The 20,786-nt window shown below is 41.5% G+C and overlaps 1 protein-coding gene and 1 long non-coding RNA gene across 2 annotated transcripts; one reads left to right on the forward strand and one right to left on the reverse strand.

Moving 5' to 3' along the window:
* Positions 1 to 519: 519 nt before the first annotated feature.
* LOC138969030 (uncharacterized) lies at positions 520 to 17,342 on the forward strand. Its single transcript, XR_011456352.1, has 3 exons — positions 520 to 1,155; positions 1,367 to 2,412; positions 17,317 to 17,342. It is a non-coding gene; the product is annotated as an uncharacterized lncRNA (long non-coding RNA).
* LOC138969029 (uncharacterized) lies at positions 2,711 to 11,389 on the reverse strand. The gene is made up of 4 exons (XM_070341719.1): positions 11,144 to 11,389; positions 6,633 to 6,746; positions 5,679 to 5,807; positions 2,711 to 3,602 (listed from the first exon to the last, which is right to left on the reverse strand). Exons 1-4 carry the CDS (start codon positions 11,193 to 11,195, stop codon positions 3,310 to 3,312), a joined length of 588 nt encoding a protein of 195 aa, XP_070197820.1. The 5' UTR covers positions 11,196 to 11,389; the 3' UTR covers positions 2,711 to 3,309.
* Positions 17,343 to 20,786: the final 3,444 nt, after the last annotated feature.

A 20,786-nucleotide genomic window follows, 5' to 3' on the forward strand; every position in this document is an offset into this window, starting at 1 on the left:
GAAAATGGCTGCGATGTTGACATAAACACATTGTTGTGGCATGGGTGTTTTAGATCGAATTCGTCCATTTGCTGAACGTTACATGGGCCTTAAACGTTGTGCATGGGGAACATGCACATCAGATTCCAGATATCCTCATCGATCCCCAGGTGTACGCTTTGTACTAATATTCTACAGGGGCGGATCAGTTGCTTTGTAAGGGGGGGGGCACTTTGAATCGAAAGTGAATGTGATGGGCGCGAAGCGCCCGAATTTGCTAGGGGGGTCCGGGGGCATGCCCCCCCGGAAAAAAAATTTGCCCAAAGAAGCAAAATGGTGCCATCTGGTGCCATTTGAACTTAGAAATGGTCATAAAATCAGCATAGAAAAATCTTTTTTTGTTCTTCTTTTTTTTTCTTTTTTTTTTCGGGGGGGGGGCACGTGCCCCCTGTGCCCCCCCCCCCCCCTCGTCCGCCCCTGTTCTAGTTAATTATTGGTCTTCTTCAAAATCGTTTCGAGTTGTCACAAAGAAAAGGAAAGTGAGCAGCAGAATCACACCACACATTCATGCAAGTTATCTAAGAGTAAGACATACACTTAGCGAAGGTCAATGTTCATTTGTTTGTTTGTTGTTCTTGTTTAACCATTTACCTTGTCAGGACCATTTGCATGTTGTGATGGGAGTAATCTGAGAATTACATGCAGTTGACACTGCCCAGTTAAATGTGCACTCAGTTATCTCCCTACTCAGTTTAACGAAATCACAGAGAGAGAATGTTGAAAAAAGGAAGATGAAGCAATAACTTGCTCACTCTATGATACTAATTTTGTCACACTGAGTGACAGTATAAATTAAATATTGCACTTTGAGTTTTCTAAGTCTTATTCTGATGGGCTGTTAAGAATAGCAGTCTACATTATTTTCACTGTTCAGGACTATAATATGTGACAGATATTATAAATGCCTCCAGTCCACTGTTTTTTTTTTTAATGAGCCCTTTTTTATTGCAGCATTTTAAAGATGGATGGCCAAGTGAGGAGAACCCTGACCCTTTGAGTGCAGGTACATCAGAAAATGATCAACCAAAGAAACGAAAGCTGCCCTTGAAGCGTTCTCAGCCCCCACCCCCCAAGATTCGGAAACTTACAGCCGCACGAATTCTTGCTTCTTTGGGGGTATACAATTTATTGAGATTATTTATTCTTTTAACCCTTTTTCACATTTGTTATGTGTATGTGCAGGTGTGTATGGTTAGTGCTGGCTGTATACCACAGGTTTTTAATTGTTCAAATCTTTCTTATTCATCACAAAACTTATCGTTCACAGTAGTGTTGACAATATCGAGAAAAAGACTTGTTTTGATTGAAATAAAAATAGTTTTTTCAGGTGAATGGTGAACATGACAGAAAAGTCTGGGAGCTTACAGAACAAACATCACCGACTGCATGCAAGTTATCACCGACTGCATGCAATTAACTTGCATGCAAGTTATCTAAGACTGCATGCAAGTTATCTAAGACTGCATGCACGTTATCTAAGACTGCATGCAAGTTATCTAAGACTGCGTGCAAGTTATCTTGGACAGGTAGAATGCTTAAACAAAAGTCAATGTTCATTTGACTTGTTTGTTGTTCTTGTTTGAACCATTTACCTTTTCAGGACCATTTGCATTTTGTGATGGGAGTAATCTGAAAGTATGCATTTATGCTTCACGTTAGGATGTTAAAGGCACAGTACGCCTCCCGTAAACCATCACAGATACTGTCAGACTTTTACACACAGTACAAACACCCTTGCGTTTAAACACTCACCGCTTGAGAACATCCTAGGTGCCCTACGTAAAAAGCGAATAATGTTCAAAGAATTAATTTTGCGAATTGTCTGATCAGACAATCGGATGGTGCGTTTTGGTGCTAGACCTAACTTTTAAAATCTCAATAATAAATTGACAGCTTGTTACACAAACATTCTTAAATCATTAAAAAAAAAGAAGTTTTTCATAAAGACAAGATCAGTACAATTCGATGTTTTGAAAGTTTGAACAAAGAAAAGCCCGGAAGCAGGGTCACGCAAGGTCGTGGTTCTCGTAGCAGACGACGGTTATGCCTATCGCCAGTTCCTCTGAACAGTCAAAAGCCATCGCTAGAGTTCGTGTGAATCGCAGCCGTTTGTTGCGTTTAGATTCAGAGGTACATACTAACGTGATATTGCAAATAAGCTTACAGCGAGTCGCATTGAAATCACAAACTGACGACTACATTGTGAAACAAGAAGGGCAAAGCCCATACGACTCACATGCTTGACCTTGACCTTTACATGACCTTGACCTTCAGGGTCAAGGTCAAATAACTAAACCTAGCAATGACATACACTAAGAACTGCTTTACACATTTTTCCTACCAAAATACATGTGACCTTGACCCAAGGTCAAGGTTATCCAAGGTCATGCAACACAAAGCTGTTAATTCAAGACATAGGAAGTACAATGGTGCTTATTGGCTCTTTCTACCATGAGATATGGTCACTTTTAGTGGTTCACTACCTTATTTTGGTCACATTTCATAAGGGTCAAAGTGACCTTGACCTTGATCATATGTGACCAAATGTGTCTCATGATGAAAGCATAACATGTGCCCCACATAATTTTTAAGTTTGAAACAGTTATCTTCCATAGTTCAGGATCAAGGTCACTTCAAAATATGTATACAATTCAACTTTGAAGAGCTCCTGTGACCTTGACCTTGAAGCAAGGTAAACCAAACTGGTATCAAAAGATGGGGCTTACTTTGCCCTATAATTATATCATATATAGGTGAGGTATTGAATCTCAAAAACTTGAGAGAAAATGGGAAAAATGTGAAAAATAGCTGTTTTTTAGACAACATTTATGGCCCCTGCGACCTTGACCTTGAAGCAAGGTCAAGATGCTATGTATGTTTTTTGGGGCCTGGTCATCATACACCATCTTGCCAAATTTGGTACTGATAGACTGAATAGTGTCCAAGAAATATCCAACGTTAAAGTTTTCCGGACGGACGTCCGGACGGACGGACGGACGACTCGGGTGAGTGCATAGACTCACTTTTGCTTCGCATGTGAGTCAAAAAAAGGAAACTGGATCACACGGGTTCACGATGGCTCAGGGGTAAGATAAACCACGCAAAAATAAATTCTTTGAAAATTGCTCGCTCTTTACGTAGTATGTTCTCAAGCGGTGAGTGTTCAAATGAAATGGTGAGTGTAATGTGTGTAAAAGCCTGACAGTATCTGTGATGGTTTACGAGAGGCTTGCTGTGCCTTTAATTCATCACCGTGATTTTCTTCTTCGGCTAAAGCGTCACCAGGACACCGAAAGCAGCACACGCCACATTAAACCAAGGAGCAGAGAACCTTGCGCCGCCACGGTTGTCATACATGTCGACAATGTCAGGGCTGGTGTCATTGAATCCCGGAGTGCTGCTGCTCTCGACGACTGTTATGTTAGCGTTTACGGGGACGAGTCCGCGACAAATTTTGGTGGTAGAGTCGCCGTGACAATGCTCTCCGACGAACATGTCCGAGACCAGGACACCGGCGTAGTTCTGACAAGTACACCCGGTAGGAATGCATTCTGGACTCTCCGCTGAAAACGAGAGGAACATTTGATTAACCTTCGCCGTGCTTCGTGGCTCGTGGACGACACAGAGCATCACAAAATCGTCTTTATCCCTGAAACTATTTGGAGATGTTAATTGAAACTTCATGTAACCTCCAATCACCATACGACCATCCCATTGACTTGTGAAAGGTTACATTTGTAAAAAAAATTTACATTTAAAAAAAAACCAACGATGACATATTTTGAACTACACAGTCTGTATGATGTGGGTCGTGGACGACCCATATGGATTTACGTAAGGGATTGTACGTGTTTTTATATTTAGTCAAGTTTTGACTAAATATTTTAACATCGAGGGGGAATCGAAACGAGGGTCGTGGTGTATGTGCGTGCGTGTGTGCGTGCGTGCGTGTGTGTGTGTGTGTGTAGAGCGATTCAGACTAAACTACTGGACCGATCTTTATGAAATTTGACATGAGAGTTCCTGGGTATGAAATCCCCGAACGTTTTTTTCATTTTTTTGATAAATGTCTTTGATGACGTCATATCCGGCTTTTCGTGAAAGTTGAGGCGGCACTGTCACGCCCTCATTTTTCAACCAAATTGGTTCAAATTTTGGTCAAGTAATCTTCGACGAAACCCGGGGTTCGGTATTGCATTTCAGCTTGGTGGCTTAAAAATTAATTAATGACTTTGGTCATTAAAAATCGGAAAATTGTAAAAAAAAATAAAAATTTATAAAACGATCCAAATTTACGTTTATCTTATTCTCCATCATTTGCTGATTCCAAAAACATATAAATATGTTATATTCGGATTAAAAACAAGCTCTGAAAATTAAATATATAAAAATTATTATCAAAATTAAATTGTCCAAATCAATTTAAAAACACTTTCATCTTATTCCTTGTTGGTTCCTGATTCCAAAAACATATAGATATGATATGTTTGGATTAAAAACACGCTCAGAAAGTTAAAACAAAGAGAGGTACAGAAAAGCGTGCTATCCTTCTTAGCGCAACTACTACCCCGCTCTTCTTGTCAATTTCACTGCCTTTGCCATGAGCGGTGGCCTGACGATGCTACGAGTAAAATGGCATTGCGTTCAGTTTCATTCTGTGAGTTCGACAGCTACTTGACTAAATATTGTATTTTCGCCTTACGCGACTTGTTTTTTTATTTGGATGGCGTGGGTCATGTACGACCCATACTCTGCAAGATGCGGCAAAACGTTTGTGCCTATTCGCATGGCGTGGGTCGTGTACGATCCATATGCAGTTTACGTTGAATCCTTATTTGGAAAGTATGGGTCGTACACGACCCACGCCATCCGGACTGTGTGGTCCAAAGCGTGATCCAGGGAAGGTGAAGGTAAAAGACAGCATGAACTAATAGAGGGTCTGGGCTGTGATGGGAACACTCGGAAAGAGGTGAGAGAGAGAGAGAGAGAGAGAGAGAGAGAGAGAGAGAGAGAGAGAGAGAGAGAGAGAGAGAGAGAGAGAGAGAGAGAGAGAATTCTTTATTTTACGAGGGTAACAGCATAAGCATAGGCATACTTTTTGCATCTAAAGAGGGACTAAATCTACTATAATAACTACTACTACATGAAGAGAGAGAGAGAGAGAGAGAGAGAGAGAGAGAGAGAGAGAGAGAGAGAGAGAGAGAGAGAGAGAGAGAGAGAGAGAGAGAGAGAGAGAGAGAGAGAGAATGACAATGACAAATTCTTTATTAACGAGGGTAATGGCATAAGCAAACAGGTGCTTTTTTACATCCAGCCCTCGCCCATGGGAGGGTTTAATCTAATGATAATACGTTTTAAAAATGTTGGAATATCAATTACAGAAGTAATAAAAACAAACCACAAACAAGCAAACGATTAACAGACTATAAAACAAACAGAGAGAGAGAGATAGAGAGAGAGAGAGAGAGAGAGAGAGAGAGAGAGAGAGAGAGAGAGAGAGAGAGAGAGAGAGAGAGAGAGAGAGAGAGAGAGAGAGAGAGAGAGAGAGAGAGAGAGAGAGAGAGAGAGAGAGAGAGAGAGACCAAACTCAAACAAAGTATAATGTGATGATCTGCTTGCTTGCGTGTTCAACTACTTACTGCATGTATAGCTGTGGTTACTCGCCCCACGAACGCAGCAGCAGGACCCCTGATTGGTTAATGCACATTTGGCCCCGTCCAGGCACAGTGTATAAGTATCTTTATTGCACTTCTCGCCATCTTTCAATTCTGAAAAACAGTATCGCTATGACATGTCTTTACCAAAGTACAAACCAATACACTTGGACGCGCAAATGTTATATTGTATTTACCCAAGACGAACACACAGACACAGACACAGACACAGACACAGACACACAGACACACACACACACACACACACACACACACACGTACATTTAACCACGCCGTAAAGAAGACAGCGTCTTGAAATGGAGGTAAACATACAGATAATATATGAACAGAACAAGCTGCAGAGGTCTTCAAAGAGATACAGTCTTAAATCAGGCGGCGGGGGTGGGGGGGGGGGGGGGGGGGAGGGGAGGGGGAGGGGGAGGCGGAGTTTCTTTACAGGAGGTCTACTGTATGCCGTTAAGCCTGTCCTTAACTTGTCGCAAGAAGATTTAGCACTGAGTTTATGGTAACAAAAAAAAAAGCTTTCGCCGACTTGGGGCTCAATTAAGCACCATGCCACCTTAACGTCCACGGGGCTAATTCGGGAGGTGATCAATCCACGCATGCACTGCAGACTTCTTTATCCGCAAGTATACAGGTGGCCTTGGGGTTGAAGCAGGGCTCGAGGGGGGGGGGGGGGGGGAGTGTTTTGTTGTTGTTGTTAAAGGGGGTTCCACTGTATGACGTTACGTCCGCGGGGCTAATTCGGGAGGTGATCAATCCACGCACTGCAGACTTCTTTATTCGCAAGTACAGGTGGCCTTGGGGTTGAAGCAGGGCTCAAGGGGGGGGGGGGGGGGGTTTGGTTTTTGTTAAAGGGGTTCCACTGTATGACGTTACGTCCACGGGGCTAATTCGGGAGATGATCACGCCACGCACTGCAGACTCCTTTATCCTCAGTGCAGGTGGCCTTGGGGTTGAAGCAGGGGCCGTCAACGTTGCTCTGAAGGCTGCATCCCTGTCTGTGCCCGGGGGATATGCAAGCGCCCACACCTGCTCATAAGCCAAAAAACCCAAAAACATTAAAGACGCAGGGCTTCTCCTGCAAACGATTCGGCAATAACCATCTCAGATCTGCTTGCCAGGCTTTTGGCGTCATGCGATAATTAAGACCCCTCCATTTGAACACAAACTCAACATTAACAGCATGGATCCTTTCTGTGCAGAGTGTTGTTTATAGATTGATTGATTGATTGATTGATTGATTGAATGAGTTAGTGAGTGAGTGAGTGAGAGTGAGTGAGCGAGCGAGAGTGAGTTAGTAAGTGAAGGAGGGAGGGTGGAAGAGAATCAGTGAGTGAGTGAGTGAGTGTGTTATTTATTATTTCACTATACACCGATTAACAGTTCCGCGGCCATTTTAGATTCGCACATGCGCACATCTTTTTCTACGAGCACGTTTGCTCCTTCTTCCTCTTCTAAGGACAGGTTGGAAGATTAGGCTAAGCCTAAAACCTTTATCCTTATGTAATAAAGTTCTGAGTTCTAAAGTTCTGAGTTCTTCCGGTTTCCTGCTTTTGAGAAAATGCGCATCCGCAGATCGTTTTTTTCGAAAGTTTTTTCTTCTTCTTCCTGTTCCGGTTGATTTGAGAAAGCGTAGATTCAGTCGGCAAAAAGTGCCATACACCAGTTAACAGTTCCGCGGCCGTTTTAGATCTCGCACATGCGCACTTCTTTTATCGCGAGCAGATTCGACCTATTTCCTTTTCCGGGTGATGCGCATATCGTTTTTCGGCATATCGTTTTTCGGCATGTTTATGTCTTTTTCCTTTTCCGGTTGATTTCACCGCATGCACAGATCGTGTTATTCGCACACGTTTCTACGCAAGGGACACTACTCCGGCGCACTACTCCACCCGTTGAAAGGGGGAAACATTTTCTTCAGTACAAGTAGACTTCTATACGACTTATGTCTGTGTGTGTGTCTGTTCGCGATGCGCGGCCAAGGTTCTCGATGGATCTGTTTCAAATTTTGTGGCCATATTCAGGTACACCCGGGACACAACCTGGTCGATGAGATATTTCAACACGTGCTCTGAGCGCGCAGCGCTGAACCGATTTTGTTTTTTTTTCTAGATCCACTACCAGTAACTCTTCCTTATCTTCTCCAGTGTTTTCAGCGTTTACCTCCCTTCCTTCGTATGGCGCGCGGATATTACCATTCCTTTACTATTTTTAGAAGGTCACTGCACGTTACTATTTTTAGAAGGTCTCCGGTGTTTTGCGCGTTTATCTTCTTTCCTTCGTGCGCCGGCTTTGCCGGCGTACACCCGGCAAAGCCGGGTCCCAGGCGCAGCCTGGTAGTCGGCTCTACTTCTTCCCGGCGAAGCCGGTACCCGGCGAAGCGGGTAATCATCTAGTTATGAATAAACAATTAACAAAAAGGACGTTGTAAATTCATTCAATGTAGATAAAATAAGAAATATGTTTGACAAACTTGTTCTGTTCTTATTCACATGACAACATATGTGAAGTTCGAGAGATGTTATTAAAAAACCGTGTTCCAGGCAACTCGCAAACAGATAACCGCTGTGTATTTCACCACAACCCAACGCAAAGGAAACATGACACACTACTATTTGGCATACCTTTTTGCATTCATTGAACTTTCCCCAGTAAATTCGGCTCACATCAGTCGTACTAAAAGTTTGTCAAAACACGACACACAGGCGATATTTGTGTGGAGTTAGACAAGGGGAAAACCTGTCACCGCTGTTTTTTGCTCTATTTTTAAATGATCTAAAGCCTTTTCTGTTGGAAAACAGTAATGGTTTACAATCTATGTCAAGAGAGGCTGTTGTGGTTGGAATGGATGGTACTGATGTAAATGCTTTGTTTCAAATGTTTTTATTACTGTATGCGGATGATACTGTGATCTGCTCAGAGTCTGAAAAAACCCTACAAGAATGTTTGAACAAAATGCACGAATACTGTTTAAAATGGCGTCTAAATATTAATGTAAACAAAACGAAAGTTATAGTTTTTTCCAGAGGTAAAATTAGAAATAAACCATTGTTTACGTATAATGGCAATTTAATCGAAGTAGTGTTTGATGTGATGTACTTGGGCATTAAGATTAATTATAATAATACATCTATATGATCGTGCCTCAAGGGCAATGTTTGTTCTTTTGCGTACTTGTAGACAATTGTCACTGCCTGTGGACATACAAGTTGACCTGTTCGATAAAATGATTGCTCCAATTTTACTATACGGATGTGAAGTATGGGGTTTTGGTTCCTGTGAACTTGCTATTAAACTTCAATTGCGTTTTTATAAAATTGTTTTCAAACTAAAAAAATCAACTCCAAATGCTATGATATTTGGTGAACTTGGAAGATATCCACTAGATGTTAATATGAAATGTAGAATGCTTTGCTATTGGTATAAACTGATTAGTCCTATTCATAAAAATAAATTTTCAAGTATTGTGTATTGCTTTACTTATAAATTGTATATCAACAAGATGATTGAATCTAATTATTTATGTTTTATTGAAAAAACCTTAAATGAAATTGGTCTCTCTGGCCTTTGGACTTTTCAAGAAAATGTTCAATACTCAAGCGCATGGTTTAAACAGAAAGTAAAAAGAAGCTTGTATGACCAGTATATCCATAAATGGTTTACAGAAATTGGAACAAAAAATATGTTTTGGAATTATCGAATGTTTAAAGATATTTTTGCATGTGAAGACTATGTCACACACCTGCCATAATCAGCAATGTGTTTCAATGATGACGTTTAGAACATTAAACAACAATTTGCCTGTCAGAAATAACGTTATCTTAACATCCCGAGGTCAGAAAGAACTTGCACCAAATGTGTATCACAAGACATAGGTGATGAATTCCATTATTTATTTGTCTGTGATTTTTCCAAGGAAGAAAGAGCTGAGTTGTTACCACCTTACTATTGGAAAAAACCTAATGCACTTAAATTTAAAAAGTTGTTTGCTACTAAAAAAAAGAAATTGCTAAAGAATATTTTGGACTTTATTAATAGAATTTGTAACAGCTTTTCATAACTTTTTTTTAATTTTTTTTAATTTTATTTATTATATTAGCATATATCATGATTGTATTGATTGTATTTATTGTTCAAAATGCCCCCATGGGTTATGGACCAATAAAAACTTGAACTTGATAACAAATGCCCACCTGAATGGTGGTTCGCAACCACACACTCAGTAACGACCGTCGAGGCACGTAATGAATACATTTTGCAATCTTCCGACCACCATTTTTTAAGTCGGTTACTCCCATTACTGCAACCAATAACACAGCATGTTGACGCCATCGTTAATTTGGATGTAACGTGAGGTTTTTGTTATAACGTAGAGGAAAACACACCGTCCCGTTCAATTGCTTCCATCACGTTGAGCAGACGATGCAGCGGTTGCTCGTCGAAATTTCTCGTCCAACCAGAATCGCTTTGGGTATCACGTGAGTTTTCCTTCTTTGAACCATGTAAGTGCCGAAACTGTTAACTGGTGTATTTTGTAGTCTTCCAGCCCTGAAGTTGCTTTTGAGTGTTCGAAGAAAGAGTGTAAAGGTTCAAAGGATTACATCGGGCACACAAACACGCGATACACCGATTAACAGTTCCGCGGCCATTTTAGATTCGCACATGCGCACATCTTTTTCTACGAGCACTTTTGTTTCTTCTTCCTCTTCCGTTTTCCTGTTTTTGAGAAAATGCGCATCCGCAGATCGTTTTTTCGAGAGTTTTTTCGTCTGCTTCCTGTTCCGGTTGATTTGAGAAAGCGCAGATTCAGTCGGCAGAAAGTGCAATTTTGTAGTCTTCCAGCCCTGAAGTTGCTTTTGAGTGTTCGAAGAAAGAGTGTAAAGGTTCTAAGCATTACATCGGGCACACAAACACGCGATTTTCCTTTTTTTCCCCCGTTGATTTGAACGCGTGCGCAGATCGTTTTTTGCGAGTATGTTAGTACGTCTTCCTCTTCCGCTTTCCTTCTTCGTTCCATGTAAACGCCGAAACTGTTAACTGGTGTATTATCCCTTTTTTCCTCGTTGATTTGAACGCGTGCGCAGATCGTTTTTTGCGAGTATGTTTGTACTTCTTCCTCTTTCCTTCTTCGTTCCAAAGATGGCGGTTGAGACTGTTCTGTTTACATTCGACACTATCAACACCACTTTGAAATACTGACATAATTTTTTCTGTATTCGAAAGCGACAGCCAATCGTTATTATATCCCCTTAGGTACAGTTTTATAACATTATTGGCACATGTAAACAATATGAATTAATTAATGAACGCTACGAATATGGCACAGACACAGACACAGATGGACACAGGCATAGACACGCACGCGTACTGTCACACACACACACACACGCTCGCACGCGCATGCAAAGGTATATGTACAAGTTTACCGTCGCTTATCGCCACGCCTACGACAATGTGGTAAAATGTGACAATAACCATGTTTTTCTTCTTCACAGATTCGTGCTGTCTGATTTCCAGGTCAAGCGAAAGGAACTAAGTGTTCTGACGTACGTACATAATGATGTCACACTTGACGTATGCATTTTATTGTTCGCTGGTCTCGGCTTCCAAAGAGTGATTAAAGTAGTCTCGGTGTAACATTCCAAGCTGTTTTGATGTAACTTGTAAGTCAAGTTTCATCCTGTTAGCTTTTGACAAGTGTGTGTGTGTGTGTGTGTGTGTGTGTGTGTGTGTGTGTGTGTGTGTGTGTGTGTGTGTGTGTGTGTGTGTGTGTGTGTGTGTGTGTTTACGCGCGTGGGTGCGCGCGCGCGCGTGTGTGTGCGTGTGTTGTATTGTGTGTTGTTATGTGTGTGTGTGTGTGTGTGTGGGGGGGGGGGGGGGGGGTGGCTGGAAATGGTATTCTTTTTCTTGCTTGATTTGGATTCTGGCTTAGTTTTCTTCTTGTGTTTCCCTTGTTACTGTTCATTCCGTTTGGCTATTGTTGTGCGAGTTTATTTTATGTTTGCTTGCGTCATTCAGTCAAAGCCACGCGGGTCAACGTGAAATGATGAAGTCAGTTCCCCCAGACCTGCGCTTTGTAGGCAAGTCTCAAAGATAGGAAGCAACTCTTCCTCAATACACCAGTTAACAGTTCCGCGCCCATTTTAGATCTCGCACATGCGCACATCTTTTATCGCGAGCAGATTCGACTTATTTCCTTTTCCGGGTGATGCGCATATCGTTTTTCGGCATGTTTATGTCTTTTTCCTTTTCCGGTTGATTTCACCGCACGCGCAGATCGTGTTATTCGCCCACGTTTCTACGCAAGGGACACTACTCCGGCGCACTACTCCACCCGTTGAAAGGGGGAAACATTTTCTTCAGTACAAGTAGTCTTTATGAATAATCAATTAACAAGAAGGACGTTGTAAATTCATTCAATGCAGATAAAATAAGAAATATGTTTGACGAACTTGTTCTGTTCTTATTCACATGACAAAATATGTGAAGATCGAGAGATGTTATTAAAAAACCGTGTTCCAGGCAACTCGCAAACGAGTTCATCTACAATACTGAACACTTTGGTGGTCAGTGTGGTGCAATTAAGAGTTTGTTCAAAATAAGGCTTGTAGTTAGATTTGTATTGTGGCAATGCATTAAAGATACTGGACTTGTCAAATCCAGGTGCACGGAGCCCCTGGGGCTTTTAGTCATACCTCAGGCAGCTATCCGTTAGAAGAACTACCAAGTTTCATTGACTTGCACCCAAAGAGTCAAGAACTGCGATTGTTTTACGAATTAATTTCGTACTCGGACCTGCCTGGTCTTGGCCTATTTTTGGATCTAAATTTAGATCAGGTAGATCACCACATCATGCACAAAAAGACATAGAGAATACTACATGGCTTGCTGTGTCGTACCAAATTTACACGAGTTTTTTTTTTTTATACTGTTCAAAAAAAGAAACGCATAGCTTGTAATACTTGGTTAATTTAGTTATATGGCTACAAGGATGTCCACCAAACTGCAGAAAATGTTTATCTGGTCGTCGACCTTTCGTCCATTGCCACAAGTGAGCTCTGCACGTGACGCATGCGTTATCAGTGGCTACAATGTCAAAATTGCTCATTTGGCATGACCACTCGTCATGCTTCAGTGTAATCTCGTGAAACTCGGGGAATATTGAGCTCTCACCATGTCTTCCAAAACCCATAAAAGCGGATTGTTCGCCACAAAGAAATCAGACGACAATTCAGCGACGAAAGATGGCCCGATTGAGCAGAGAAGACCGCCAAATTGCATTGGGTCGTTTACAAGCAGGCCAAAGTCAAAGTGCAATCGCCAGGCACTTCCACGTGTCCCAGAGCACCATCAGTAGACTGTGGGTCAGGTTTCAAGCCACTGGCTCCGTTGCTGACTTGCCACGAGCGGGAAGACCAAGGGCGACAACTGCTGCTCACGACCGCTTCATACGGCTCCGCCACCTCCGGAATCGTTTCCTGTCGGCCTCATCTTCTGTCCAGGCTCTCCCCGGGCCACACCGATTATCGGACCAGACCGTGCGGAACCGCCTGCATGAAGCTGGTTTGAGAGCTCGCAGACCTCACAGAGGAGCTGTCCTCACCCGCCGCCATCGCCAGAACCGAGTGCAGTGGGGCAACCAGCACCTTCGCTGGACAGTCCGGAATCACTGGAGACACGTGTGGTTCAGCGACGAGTCCTACGTCCTGCTCCAGCGACATGATGGTCGGAGGAGGGTCTACCGGAGAGTAAACGAACGTTACGCGCCCAACTGTGTGGATGAGGCACCCGTTCATGGTGGTGGAGGCGTCATGGTGTGGGGGGCGATCAATACCGCTGGAAGGAGCACCCTGGTGCACGTCCAAGGGCGCATAACTGCCCAGCGATACGTGGAGGAAATTCTGCGCCCACACGCCCTTCCTCTTCTGGCTGACCAGGATGCCATATTCCAGCAGGACAACGCTCGCCCGCACACAGCACGACTCACCACCCAGTTCCTCACCGACCACCATGTCCAGGTGCTTCCCTGGCCATCCATGTCGCCAGACATGAACCCGATAGAACACCTCTGGGATGAATTGGACAGACGTGTGCGCAGGCGAGAAGAAGCGCCGGCAAATCACCGCGATCTATTGCAGGCACTTCAGGAGGAGTGGGACACCATCCCACAGCAAGATATCCGGCATCTGATCCAGTCCATAAACAGAAGGTGCTGGGCAGTTGTTGCTGCTCAAGGCAGTCACACCCCCACAGACTTGACAGCCTCGGCACCCAATCGTATTGATTGACTGATTGATTTGAAGATGCAAATGAACTGTGTGTGCATTCAACTGTGTCCATACCAAATTTCAAACAAATAATCTAAATATTGGATTTTCTGTTAATTTTTTCGAAAAATAAAACAAATTTGGCAAGTAGCAACTATGCGTTTCTTTTTTTGAACAGTATAATATTGAACTGCGAGCGAAAGCGAGCTGTTCACTATTTGAAAAAGCAACGAGTGTAAATCTGGTACGACACAGCAAGCCATGTAGTATTCTGTTTATCCTACATACTGTACTTACGTGTATTTTACTGAAAATGTCTTGCAGACGAGGCAGCTAAATTAAAGATACTGGACTTGTCAAATCCAGGTGCACGTAGCCCCTAGGGCTTTTAGTCATACCTCAGGCGTCTATCCCTTTGAATAAATACCAAGTTTCATTGACTTCCATGCAAGGAGTCAAGAACTGCAATTTTTTTACGAATTAATTTCTAACTCGGACCCGCCGGTCCTTGGCCTATTTTTGGATCTAAATTTAGATCAGGTAGATCACCACATCATGCACAAAAAGACACGTCACTCGCAAACTATACGTCATCATGAGTTTGTGTAAAACAAAATGGAGGCCGGGATCACTCAGTTGAATCGAACTCAGACCAAAGCCAAAAGAAGAAATCAAAACGCAATGATTCCCCGCCGACTACACCGTTTTGAACAAGGCAGAGGAGAGACGAAAAACTCGCTCGTGGACACAGCTATGATACGCGGCGGGGTTATTTCGGGGAGGAGCTTGCGCGATGGATTGAACTGAAGAAGAATTTTGTCATCAACAATCCCCATTTTGCTGGTCAAGTGAGTAGATCTACTTTTCATGCACTTCGTAAGAGATGGTTATCATTCTAATTCTGTTATGTGATAATAGTGTATTTTGGACGTGATTGTAAAAATAATTTCTGAACTTGGGGAGGGAGGGGGAAGGGAGGGGGGGGGGGGGGGAGTGCGATTTGTCGTGGAGCAGGAATTCTATGTATCATCGCCGTGGTTCACTTTGTGTGTTTTCATTTCGTACTTTGTTTTTGCCAGACCACTGGCACTTGACAATAGAACAGAGGAGGTTGGGTACTGGTGGTGGGTAGAAATCACCTGCAGAATGTCGCTATAGATCATTTTAAAGCACGGGATAAGCCCAAACCCAGCACCCACCCACTCTGGTTCAAGTCAAGTGCCTGTTGCGCCCTGACTAAATTAAACAAATTGTGGATTCTTGGTGCCTGGCGTTTGCTTTGATAACTGGGACTTTGCATAAGCTGTGATTTTGTTTGGTGTCGTTTATAAATATAGTCATCATTGCTTGTGGTGTTGTGATTCCCAATTCACAAACTGTAAAAACAAAACAAAACATATTTAATTATAATATATATATAACACTAGATGATTACCCGCTTCGCCGGGAAGAAGTAGAGCCGAATACCCGGCCGTCGCATCGCCGGCGCACGAAGGAAGGGAGATCTAAAAATAGTAACGTGCAGTGACCTTCTAAATATAGTAACGTACAAACGGGAATATGAATTGACGCCGGCGCACGAAGGAAGGGAGATCTAAAAATAGTAACGTGCAGTGAAAAACGAAAATCGGTTCAGCGCTGCGCGCTGAGAGCACGTGTTGAAATATCTGATCGATCAGGTTGTGTCCGGGGTCTCTGTGAATAAGCCCACCAAATTTGAAGCAGATCCATCGAGAACTTTGGCCGTGCATCGCGAAGACACAGACAGACAGATACACACACACACAGACACAAGTCGTATATATATATATAGATAGGCCATGATTATGCACCTTTGCACTAGCTGTTTGACGATTCCTCTCGGATAAGCCAACTGTCTCTGGGCATTTTTGTCTGCTATGATAGTACAGTATTTATAGAACTAGTATGCAAATGAAATATTACAAACATAGCATGAATTGGTTCAATAACATAATCATTTAAAACCCTCATGAAAACACAACCAACACAGGGCCTAACAGACAGAGCCACAAACACCAAGGGCACACACACACACACACACACACACACACACACACACACACACACACACACACACATGTACAGTGTACACATGCACACACGCAGAAACACGCGTACATAGTCATAGTACAGAAATCTCCAGCATCAGAGATTTCTGTACTAGCTGTACTATGTACGCGTGTGTCTGCGTGTGTGCATGTGTACACTGTACATGTGTGTGTGTGTGTGTGTGTGTGTGTGTGTGTGTGTGTGTGTGTGTGTGTGTGTGTGTGTGTGTGTGTGTGCCCTTGGTGTTTGTGGCTCTGTCTGTTAGACCCTGAGTTGGTTGTGTTTTTATGAAGGTTTTAAATGATTATGTTATTGAACATAATAATAATAATAATGATAATAATAATTGTTAATATGCATTTTATTTTTGAAAGCATTGTACATTTTTTTAATTGCTCATTTTATTTATTTTTTTACATTTTGTAAATCAGCATTGAGGCTACGTTCATACTGTAACCGTGCCAAGCAGAACACAGGCAGGTGGTGCTTCTTCTCTTGATCTAAGCAGGTAGTTGTATGTTTATATGTAGCAGTTAATAGTACACACAGAATAAAAATCCCCATGCATGGTCTCACATCCACACACACAATCAGGAATGCATGCAAAAAACATTTTTGTTATACATGAAGTGTATTTATTATTTATGAAAAAGTCAAACAAAGTAATAGGTCAGTCAGTTGATAGTTTATATGATCTGTAAACGATGAAAAAAAGACAGTTGCAATCCATCTTATTGTGCAATTGAAGATTGATCGATTCCAAAACAGGTTATATATATGGGGAAAACGTTGATTGTGAAGTTTCTGTGTTTTCTAGATACAATATGTATGTTGTTTGTTACTTTATGAATATAATCTTGCCTTAAACACAACAATACTTGTTGCCTGTATACTTGTTTCATAACTATGATAAGTTAGTACAGGTGGAGCAAATTAATGCTGAATTAATTTCATTATCAGACTCGGTGATATTCTCAATGACACTGTACGACTTCTTTCCTAATTTGTATATATACCTTCGATCTATTATGTACATGTACTGTCTGACAGTGTTATTTTAGGTTCAGTGTACTTAACGATCTAACAAGAAGGGCAAAGTCCATACGACTCACATGCTTGACCTTGACCATTACATGACCTTGACCTTCAGGGTCAAGGTCAAATAACTAAACCTAGCAATGACATCATACACTAAGAACTGCTTTACACATTTTTCCTACCAAAATACATGTGACCTTGAACCAAGGTCAAGGTCATCCAAGGTCATGCAACACAAAGCTGTTAATTCAAGACATAGGAAGTACAATGGTGCTTATTGGCTCTTTCTACCATGAGATATGGTCACTTTTAGTGGTTCACTACCTTATTTTGGTCACATTTCATAAGGGTCAAAGTGACCTTGACCTTGATCATATGTTACCAAATGTGTCTCATGATGAAAGCATAACATGTGCCCCACATACTTTTTAAGTTTGAAACAGTTATCTTCCATAGTTCAGGGTCAAGGTCACTTCAAAATATGTATACAATCCAACTTTGAAGAGCTCCTGTGACCTTGACCTTGAAGCAAGGTAAACCAAACTGGTATCAAAAGATGGGGCTTACTTTGCCCTATATATCATATATAGGTGAGGTATTGAATCTCAAAAACTTGAGAGAAAATGGGAAAAATGTGAAAAATAGCTGTTTTTTAGACAACATTTATGGCCCCTGCGACCTTGACCTTGAAGCAAGGTCAAGATGCTATGTATGTTTTTTGGGGCCTTGTCATCATACACCATCTTGCCAAATTTGGTACTGATAGACTGAATAGTGTCCAAGAAATATCCAACGTTAAAGTTTTCCGGACGGGGGGGACGGACGGACGGACGGACGACTCGGGTGAGTACATAGACTCACTTTTGCTTCGCATGTGAGTCAAAAATGATTGACCTGAATAATGTTTAGCCACGGTGGTCAGCCTATATACCTGGGACTTCTGGTATGACAACATCAACACCTGGTGCATTTGCTTATGGACTAAAGGTGCATCCATCTACTCCTGGACTATGAGACATATCAGCCGCAGAGCCTGAGAGGTACTTGGTTTAAAGATTTTGCCTTTTTATAGTTCTCAGAATTCACTCGTGTAGAACTTTATCCCATTGTCAAAAGATGTTATGAAAAAATTGCTGTCTCAGTGTGACTGAAACTAAAGAATGCACTTGACTTAATTGAATGCAATATTATGCAATTATGATAAGAATAAAGAAAGAAATATAAAATATCTGTTGCACAAAAATCACACCTGCAAATTTGCCACTTTGTGGACAGGCCTTGCATAAGCTGAAATTGATGTAAACCAAATATGAAGTAATTTGGCGGAAGTCTGTATGAGTAATTAGCATTTTTGTGGGTTGCATTTTGTGGGGTCAACCTGTGCAATACATGCTTTCTTATTTCATATCAGATAAGAACCCCACATTTTTACTCTTCTGTTTTTGAAACTACTCGTCATAAGAAAAACTACACAGATGCGTTTTAGGTCAGATCTTTCTGATGAGGCTGTTGATTGTAAAACCAAGTATTTCACTGAAAAGGTCATTAATTACCATACCTTGTTCACAAAACAGATTGAGTTTACATGACGTATTGTCAATACAGTGGAACCTACAACACAGACACATCCCAAAATTGAATTAGCAAAATCAAGGTTCCCGCGATCAAAAAATAAAAAAAAATCAGAACTAAATCGAAACATGTTTAGCATGTCCTTAGACAGTACAATCAAATCTGCATCCAAATCAGTCAGTGTTGTTCACATATCTTGTCTAACATGGATGCTATGGCATGCTGAGCGGTGTAGGCGTCAATCCTCTCGGCAGGCATAAAAGGCAGTTTTTGAAGCCGTTTAACGGGTAATGAGACCAAAAAATGGTACATTTGAGTAACTCGCAAACGCATTGCCTTCAAACTTACGAATACAGGGATTTGTGCTAACACATGTCGTAAACTACACACGAAATATCAAGTCATTAGATTTAGAGATATTAGTTCTGCTGTTATGCGACATACCCTGTCCGATTGAACAGAAACAAATTAAAATTAGCATGCATTTAGAAAAATGAAAGCTTCAATTTACCTTTAAATTGAAAACAGTTTTAACATTGGCTGTTTAGAGCGCACTTGTTTAAACGCACACACAAATTCTTGAATAATGCTTTTTCAAGAGCCATTGATCAGTTAAGTGTGTCGGCAGTGAGCTTTGCTAGGCGTAGGCCGACATTTGCGCTCAGCGCTCGGAATGAGTCAACTTATTAACAAGAAGAGCAAACGCTCGATCGAGTCACTTTCGCAGTTCTGAATATTATATGAGGCATCAGATGGACAGGAAGAAATTGCTATTCACAACACAATGAGTCACGTTCACATAAAATTTGAGCCCGGTCACTTTTATAGTTTCCGAGAAAAGCCCAACGTTAAGTTGTGTGTTGCCGAACAGAAAAGGCTAGTTATCTCCCTTGTTTTTCTGATAACGTTCGTAAAAGGCTACAGATGTAAATACTTTGATGTAAAGAATAATCCTACAAAGTTTCAATCACATCCGATGAACTTTGTCAAAGATATAAAATGTCTAATTTTTCCTTTGACGCTGACCTGTGACCTTGAAAATTTAAGCTTTTTCTGACATTACAAATAACAGCAGACCTATTGAATGTCTCAAACGACTTGAAACTCCGTATGCACTTTACGACATGTGTTAGCACAAACATCTGGAAGTTTGAAGGCAATGCCAGGGGTGGGATTTTTTTCGTGGGAGACGGATTCCCAGGAAGAATTTGGCAACTGTTTTTTAAAAAAAAAAAATTATACCTTTTTTTTGTTAATCCCTTACACTGGGTTCATGTGAGATGTAGTTGTGCCAGGTCAGCCACCTTTCACCATGTCAGAGTGACAAACAGGGGGCAGCAATGTCATGTCATGTCATCCAGGGGAATGTGGCATCATAGTTGCTATTTGTAAACTCGGCTCACCCACATCTTTATATACTCCTATACTCCTCTTGCAGGGATTCACAAACCTTCAGTGCTGTGGAACAGAAAACTTACATTCCTGATCTATGAACCAGGGGTATTTAGCTTCTGATGCATTGAGTCCTTTAGAAAGTTAGCAAACTGTGAAACAGACTTAAATAAAACACATTTCTCTTTTAATTGAAGCTATAATTCAACAATCATTTTGGAATATAACTCCTGAAATGAATTGAAAAGCAGCAACTACTACCCCGCTCTTCTTGTCAATTTCACTTCCTTTGCCATGAGCGGTGGACTGACGATGCTACGAGTATACGGTCTTGCTGCGTTGCATTGCGTTCAGTTTCATTCTGTGAGTTCGACAGCTACTTGACTAAATGTTGTATTTTCGCCTTACGCGACTTGTTTAAATGTTGCTGTGTTGACAAACGTTCTCCGAGCAAACGTCTATCTAATGTTTTTGTCATCACATTGAAAGAATTTCTTCTGAGTAGAATGAAGCTGAATTAAAATGTAAAGAAAAAAAAGACCCATTGCTCAAAACATTAAGAAACGGGATGATTTTGGTTCGGTCGTAGACCTAAAAGCATTAGCGAGGGATTCATTCGAGGCCAGTGTATCAGTGCACATTGAAAATCTGTGAAACCTCAGATATAACTTTATAAAACAAAGAGAATTTTGATAAAAATAATCAAAATTCACAGTAGGTTTTTTTTGTT

Source organism: Littorina saxatilis, linkage group LG6 (genome assembly GCF_037325665.1).
Source record: "Littorina saxatilis isolate snail1 linkage group LG6, US_GU_Lsax_2.0, whole genome shotgun sequence".
Taxonomy (NCBI): Eukaryota; Metazoa; Mollusca; class Gastropoda; order Littorinimorpha; family Littorinidae; genus Littorina; species Littorina saxatilis.

What these genes read in the sequence shown, in the direction of transcription:
- LOC138969029 (XM_070341719.1), bottom strand. Translation starts at nt 11,195, where the DNA reads ATGGTTATTGTCACATTTTACCACATTGTCGTAGGCGTGGCGATAAGC. An exon ending in AGGCGTGGCGATAAGCGACG is followed by an intron (nt 6,747 to 11,143) that starts GTAAACTTGTAC and finishes GCTTATGAGCAG; the next exon opens with GTGTGGGCGCTTGCATATCC. An exon ending in TAACCACAGCTATACATGCA is followed by an intron (nt 3,603 to 5,678) that starts GTAAGTAGTTGA and finishes TCTCGTTTTCAG; the next exon opens with CGGAGAGTCCAGAATGCATT.